This window comes from Mandrillus leucophaeus, unplaced genomic scaffold (assembly GCF_000951045.1).
Source record: "Mandrillus leucophaeus isolate KB7577 unplaced genomic scaffold, Mleu.le_1.0 Scaffold13, whole genome shotgun sequence".
NCBI lineage: Eukaryota > Metazoa > Chordata > Mammalia > Primates > Cercopithecidae > Mandrillus > Mandrillus leucophaeus.
Window position 1 is genome coordinate 4,422,157 of NW_012101254.1, and position 6,943 is coordinate 4,429,099.

Genomic DNA, 6,943 nt, shown 5'->3' on the forward strand with positions numbered 1-6,943 from the left:
TATTCAGCAGGCAGAGGCAGGAGAATCACTTGAACCCAGGAGGCGGAGGTTGCAGTGAGCCAAGATTGCACCACTGCACTCCAGCCTGGGTGACAGAGCGAGACTCCATCTCAGAAACAAAGAAGAAAAAAAAATCCTTTATTCTGGTTTTCCCGTAGTTTCCACAGATCCAAAAGGGTCAGGTTTATTTCCAGCAGCCAAATATTCTGCCATTTGGACTGAGATATCTCCTAGGTTGAGGTTATTATAAAGGTAGTAACCTGATTCTTCCTTTTCTCCTTCCCCTTTCCTCCTTTGCCTCCCTCCTTTCTTTCTCTGTATTTATTTTATCATTCCATTTTCCTTTCTTATTTCTAGGCCATATAGGCCAGCCAGGGAAAAGTTAGTAAGGTGTGACACTGATCCCTATGACTTGAGGAATATTCTTTGACCCTGAGACATGCCAATTATGCTGTCCTTTTCCTAGGATGCTCACAACTGTATTCCTGAGCTGGACAGTGAGACAGCCATGTTTTCTGTCTACGATGGACATGGAGGTAACTTTAACAAATCATATTGGTAACATTCTAGGACCCCAGTTCCAGACGTTCCAGGGCAAGAACAGTCCCCTTGTTCATTTACTTTCCAGGGTCTGGCCCTCAATATCATTTCCTGCCTGGTGCTGTTTTTCTGTATTCTGTCATTCTTTTTTCCCAGTAGGTACTGTATTGGTTTATAATCTCACCAGGACTTGTTTTAATCCAAAGAGCCTCTTTCTCTTTTTTTATTTTTATCTTTTAAAATTTTTAGGCAGGGCGCGGTAGCTCATGCCTGTAATCTCAGCCCAGTGGATCACGAAGTCAGGAGTTCGAGACCAGCCTGACCAATATGGTGAAACCCCGTCTCTTCTAAAAATACAAAAATTAGCTGGGCATGGTGGCTTGTGCCTGTAGTCCCAGCTGCTCAGAAGGCTGAGGCAGGAGAATTGCTTGAACCTGGGAGGTGGAGGTTGCAGTGAGCCAAGACCATGCCAATGCACTCCAGCCTGGGCAACAGAGCAAGACCCTGTCTTTAAAAAAAAAAAAGAAAAAGAAAAAGAAAATTGTATCCAGATGAGCTGATTCTTTATCTTTTTTTCACTGGAGAACTAAGTATACATGTGAGAAAAGACGAGTTATATTAATATACCAGAGAGAATTGATGGTGAAATCCATTTTTTTGGACCAGAACTTCCCCAAACAGTGTCCTTCAAATAGGGTTCAGGGGTGCTAAGATATTTATCCCCTGAACCCTTGGGGTTCACTCCACTATGGCATATAAATATTGTATCACTTTCTATGTGTGGGGAGCAGTGCTCCAGGTGACTTTCCTTCCTTTCCTTCTAGGGGAGGAAGTTGCCTTGTACTGTGCCAAATATCTTCCTGATATCATCAAAGATCAGAAGGCCTACAAGGAAGGCAAGCTACAGAAGGTCTGTCTGCTTACACTGCCCATTCCTCACTTGTGTAGGCTTTTCCCTTGTTCTCTAGCCCTTGGGCTTTTCCTTTCTTTTTGTCCCCTAGCTGCTGCTGCTTATTTACTCTTGAAGAATTCTGTTCCTAAAACGAGCTTATTGGCCACCTTTTAGACTTACCTTACTATTCCTAGGCCTTACTATTCAGAGTTTTACCTTACTATAAAAACTCTGAACTGTTTTTATCTGTGAGTGTCTCTTACTGTGGTAGCTCACACTCTAATTTGTATTCCATCCTTGTGCTCAGGATTGTACATAGGGAGTTCATTTTGTACTAGTCTTAGACTCTTTTGCTTATATTTAGGCTTTAGAAGATGCCTTCTTGGCTATTGATGCCAAACTGACCACTGAGGAAGTCATTAAAGAGCTGGCACAGATTGCAGGGCGACCCACTGAGGATGAAGATGAAAAGGAAAAAGTAGCTGATGAAGATGATGGTGAGTGTGGCATCCCTTGTTTGAGGGGAAATCAGCATTTTAAGAAATATTCTTAAATATTTCTTATCAATTCTAAGATAGGATGGCTTTCTAGGGACCTGGGGAGTCCTTATGTTAAAGAAACCTATGGTGTTCTCCTGCATTGTATGTGGTTATGAAAAGGAGAGAGAGAATTATCTTTGTTGAGTGGCATCTGAGCTGTAAACATTGTATATACATTATCTTTTGTCATTGTGATGGGATCTTCCTGGTTCCTGCTGGTATTTATGTGCTTTTTTTTTCCCCCTCAAGACTGGAGCAGTTATTAGCCCCAGTAGCCAGTCGTTAAGCCTAAATCCTAATTCTACAATAGCACTGTGGGCTTCCTGGATCCTCAGCCAGAATAGAGTTTTTACAACTTAACAATAACAAATGAGACGTCAGAGGGGAAGTATAGTAACTAGTGTTGTTTTGATTAAGAAGGGGATGAAACACAAAAACCAAAGAAGTCTGTGGAGGAGGAGGAGCTAGGGCATGTTCTTCTGAGACTTGATGAGCAAGAGGAACCTTAGGAGTGGGAGGTTGTGGGGAAGTTAGAGGCTGTAAGGGCTGTTGAGATAGTGAGATGAACGGATCCCATGAGGAGTCTGGCATGGGGGCTCTGATTTAGCCTCTTCCCTGCAGTGGACAATGAGGAGGCTGCACTGCTGCATGAAGAGGCTACCATGACTATTGAAGAGCTGCTGACACGCTACGGGCAGAACTGTCACAAGGGCCCTCCCCACAGCAAATCTGGAGCTGGGACAGGCGAGGAACCAGGGTCCCAGGGCCTCAATGGGGAGGCAGGACCTGAGGACTCAACTAGGGAAACTCCTTCACAGGAAAATGGCCCCACAGCCAAGGCCTACACAGGCTTTTCCTCCAACTCGGAACGTGGGACTGAGGCAGGCCAAGTTGGTGAGCCTGGCATTCCCACTGGAGAGGCTGGGCCTTCCTGCTCTTCAGCCTCTGACAAGCTGCCTCGAGTTGCTAAGTCCAAGTTCTTTGAGGACAGTGAGGATGAGTCAGATGAGGCGGAGGAGGAAGAGGAAGACAGTGAGGTAAGGGCCTGTGAGGGCAGGCAGATGCTGAAGTTGCAGAGAGGTCCTGTTTGGTTGCCGTCTGTAGTTTTCAACTCTCCTCCTGTTTTGACATCATCCCCTAAGACCCACTGTATTCTAAGCTTTAGCCTTGAATTCACTGAGCTCCGTCATCACAGGTACCATTTGCTTTCTTACCTCTTCCTTTGTTGATACTATAACAAGCAGATCTAGTTCTGGCCTTTCAGAGTCTGTCTCCTAGAGAGAGAACAAGAATATAGTTGTTACCTTGGCTAGTTAGCTGTTTTCTTCTCTGGACAATTTTTCTGGCCACAGTGCCTGAAAGATACTTTTGGCTGGCAGCCCTTGCCTTGTCCTGGGCTTTTTGCTAGTGATTGCTAAGCCCAGTTCAGGATGTCAGTTATACTCATGCTAGCCCTTTCCATCCCCCCAATTTTCATGACCATATACTTGTATCTTTCAGTGTTTTGAGGACCTGTGTTCAGTCAGGGCCTCTTGATTCTGAGTATGAGCTGGGGGGAGGGAAGGGATCATCCCAGTCTCAGCAGTCTGGGATCCTCCTCCTGGCAGGAATGCAGTGAGGAAGAGGATGGCTACAGCAGTGAGGAGGCAGAGAATGAGGAAGATGAGGATGACACCGAGGAGGCTGAAGAGGACGATGAAGAAGAAGAAGAAGAAGAGATGATGGTGCCAGGGATGGAAGGCAAAGAGGAGGTGTGTGGGGAATGGGAGCAATGAGTCTTGAAAGGCCACAAGGCAGGTGTGAATCCCCTAATTTTGATTTTGAGACAGGGGAAGGGGATCCCCCTGATACTTTAGAATGGAAGTGATAGTAATAGGGATTTATTCCGCAAGGGGGATGAGATGGTAAGCCTTTGGGGTCTAATTATCTAAAAACACAGGAGAGGGAGTGTGCTGCTGTCTCTAGAAAGATGAAATCTGTGCCTCTCCTATTTGTTAAAGCTTTCTTGGGGGTCCCAGTGAAAGCAAGCATAGGTGAATGGTCAGGAGCACATCAGTGAGGAACTCATGTTCAGAAGCTCCCATGATGCTCCCTTTCTTCCTCTTTAGCCTGGCTCTGACAGTGGTACAACAGCGGTGGTGGCCCTGATAAGAGGGAAACAGTTGATTGTAGCCAACGCAGGAGACTCTCGCTGTGTGGTATCTGAGGCTGGCAAAGCTTTAGACATGTCCTATGATCACAAACCAGAGGATGAAGTAGAACTAGCACGCATCAAGAATGCTGGTGGCAAGGTCACCATGGATGGGCGAGTCAACGGGGGCCTCAACCTCTCCAGAGCCATTGGTAAGGGCCAAGAAACCGGGAAAGACTTCTAGGGTCTTGCTCTCTGTCCCAGACTACCTAGTAGCAAACTTTCATCTTCCTAGTGCTTGTGCCTTTCAAAGCACTTCAATATCTACTACCTCTGTTCTTATATTCCTGTGAAATAGCTAAGATGGGTATAGGTATCATTATATATAGGTATCTTTTTTTTTTTTTTTTTTTTTTTGAGACGTTTTTACTCTTGTTGCCCAGGCTGGAGTGCGATGGCGTGATCTCAGCTCACTGCAACCACCACCTCCCAGGTTCAAGCAATTCTCCTGCCTCAGCCTCCTGAGCGGCTGGGATTACAGACATGCGCCACCACACCTGGCTAATTTTGTATTTTTTTTAGTAGAGACGGGATTTCTTGGTCAGGCTGGTCTCGACCTCCTGACCTCAGGCACGCCTCAGCCTCCTAAAGGGCTGAGATTACGGTATGAGCCACTGCGCCTGGCTATGTAGGTATTATTATATCCATCTTATGTAACATTTGAATGATGAACAAGACCGGTGAGTGACTTTCTTAAGGTTCAGCAGTCTGGTGGCAGGGTTGAAACTAGAAAAACTAGGACTCAGTTCTCCATTCCACTAGATTGTGGAACTTTGTAAAGAAGGGAAATGAATGGCAAGGTTTGACCTGCCACAAACACAAGTCTGTGGGAAAAGTATCCAAACTGCTCATCAACCAACCATTCCTTTACTCCAGGGGACCACTTCTATAAGAGAAACAAGAACCTGCCACCCGAGGAACAGATGATTTCAGCCCTTCCTGACATCAAGGTGCTGACTCTCACTGACGACCATGAATTCATGGTCATTGCCTGTGATGGCATCTGGTGAGCACTGGCAGAATGCCCTAAATTCCCCTTTCTGCAGCATTTCTTCTCTTATAGGGCTTAGGGCACCTCTAGGATTAGAACCTAGGCAGACCTAGACCTCTTGGTGAGTGAAGAGCACCCAGACTAAGGCAGAGCTGAGAATTTCTGTAGTTATTTACACTGGCCTGGGCCACCACCTCTGTCCATACTCCTCTACTCTGCCTTGGTGAGACTGGAAGATTCTGACTGTTGTTCTCGACCCCAGGAATGTGATGAGCAGCCAGGAAGTTGTAGACTTCATTCAATCAAAGATCAGCCAGCGTGATGAAAATGGGGAGCTTCGGTTATTGTCATCCATTGTGGAAGAGGTGAGTACCAAGGTGGAGAAGAGAGGGTGTTTGGTCTGCATAGCCAGGGTTTACTCTTTTCATCTGAGCTAAGTCGGCAGTCTGGGAGCAGTACCATTAATTGCTGACAGACGCTAAACCCCGACTACAAAGTTCCACCTTCTCTCATTTCTCTGACTTAGCCTTATGCCTTATGGACTAGCAAGTGGGCTGTTTTGTGATACCTCTTGCCCATTTCTCTCCTTCTATCACCCTGACTCAGCAGGCCAGCCCTCTTGTGGGACTCTAGGTTCCCAGCAAGGTGTTCAAACCCTGTGGCTGAGCTACCCCCATCCCTTTTGTAGCTGCTGGATCAGTGCCTGGCACCAGACACTTCTGGGGATGGTACAGGGTGTGACAACATGACCTGCATCATCATCTGCTTCAAGCCCCGAAACACAGCAGAGCTCCAGCCAGAGAGTGGCAAGCGGAAACTAGAGGAAGTGCTCTCTACTGAGGGGGCTGAAGAAAATGGCAACAGCGACAAGAAGAAGAAGGCCAAGCGGGACTAGCAGTCATCCAGACCCCTGCCCACCTAGACTGTTTTCTGAGCCCTCCGGACCTGAGACTGAGTTTTGTCTTTTTCCTTTAGCCTTAGCAGTGGGTATGAGGTGTGCAGGGGGAGCTGGGTGGCTTCACTCCGCCCATTCCAAAGAGGGCTCTCCCTCCACACAGCAGCCGGGAGCCTCTGCTGTCCTCCCCAGCCGCCTCTTTGCTCCTCGGGCTCATCACCGGTTCTGTGCCTGTGCTCTGTTGTGTTGGAGGGAAGGACTGGCGGTTCTGGTTTTTACTCTGTGAACACTTTATTTAAGGACATTCTTTTTTATCGGCGGCTCCATGGCCCCTCGGCCGCTTGCACCCGCTCTCTGTTGTACACTTTCAGTCAACACTTTTTCAGACTAAAGGCCAAAACCTAATCGTGCGCATCGTGTCCTTTTTTTTCTGCTGCTGTGGCCCCAGACTTGGCCCCATCGGTAACATCTGGAGAGCCCCCATGTGAGTGCGTGCGTGTGTGTCCCGCGTGTGTGTAGGGGAGCCCCGAGCGAGCTGCTGGAAGGTCGGCCTGGCGGGCGTCGCGGCTACCCCTCGCCCCCTCCTCGAGCCAGAAATGCTCTCCTAGTTTCCTCAGGGAGGGGTCGGGACCGGTCTGGCGGGCCTGAAACCTGGAGTCGTGCTAGAGGCCTCCTGCGCGGCTCCCCGGCCGGCTCTCCCTGGCCTCTGATTGGCTCGCTCGCCGTCTCGTCACAATCACTTCCCGGTCACGCCATTGAGTCTCCCGCCGCCGCCGCCGCCGCCGCTTCCCATGGACTACGCGTCCCGTGCGGCTCTGCGGCGGCGGAAGCGGAAGCGAGTACGGAGGTACCAGCTGGTCTCCGTAGGGGGGTAGGGGGCTCCATGAATGGAAGC

General features: G+C 48.4%; 1 protein-coding gene across 1 annotated transcript; it reads left to right on the plus strand.

The window, feature by feature from the left end:
- The first annotated feature begins 449 nt into the window (after positions 1-449).
- On the plus strand, positions 450-6,457 carry PPM1G (protein phosphatase, Mg2+/Mn2+ dependent, 1G). The gene is made up of 9 exons (XM_011972612.1): positions 450-536; positions 1,365-1,450; positions 1,797-1,929; positions 2,593-3,008; positions 3,579-3,722; positions 4,080-4,314; positions 5,039-5,168; positions 5,416-5,518; positions 5,842-6,457. The coding sequence occupies exons 1-9, from the start codon at positions 509-511 to the stop codon at positions 6,046-6,048; spliced, it is 1,482 nt and encodes a 493-aa protein (XP_011828002.1). The 5' UTR covers positions 450-508; the 3' UTR covers positions 6,049-6,457.
- Positions 6,458-6,943: the final 486 nt, after the last annotated feature.

Coding starts and splice junctions, on each gene's coding strand:
- PPM1G (XM_011972612.1), top strand. CDS start 509: ATGTTTTCTGTCTACGATGGACATGGAG. Junction 4,315..5,038: donor CAACCTCTCCAGAGCCATTG/GTAAGGGCCAAG, acceptor CCTTTACTCCAG/GGGACCACTTCTATAAGAGA. Junction 5,519..5,841: donor TGTCATCCATTGTGGAAGAG/GTGAGTACCAAG, acceptor TCCCTTTTGTAG/CTGCTGGATCAGTGCCTGGC.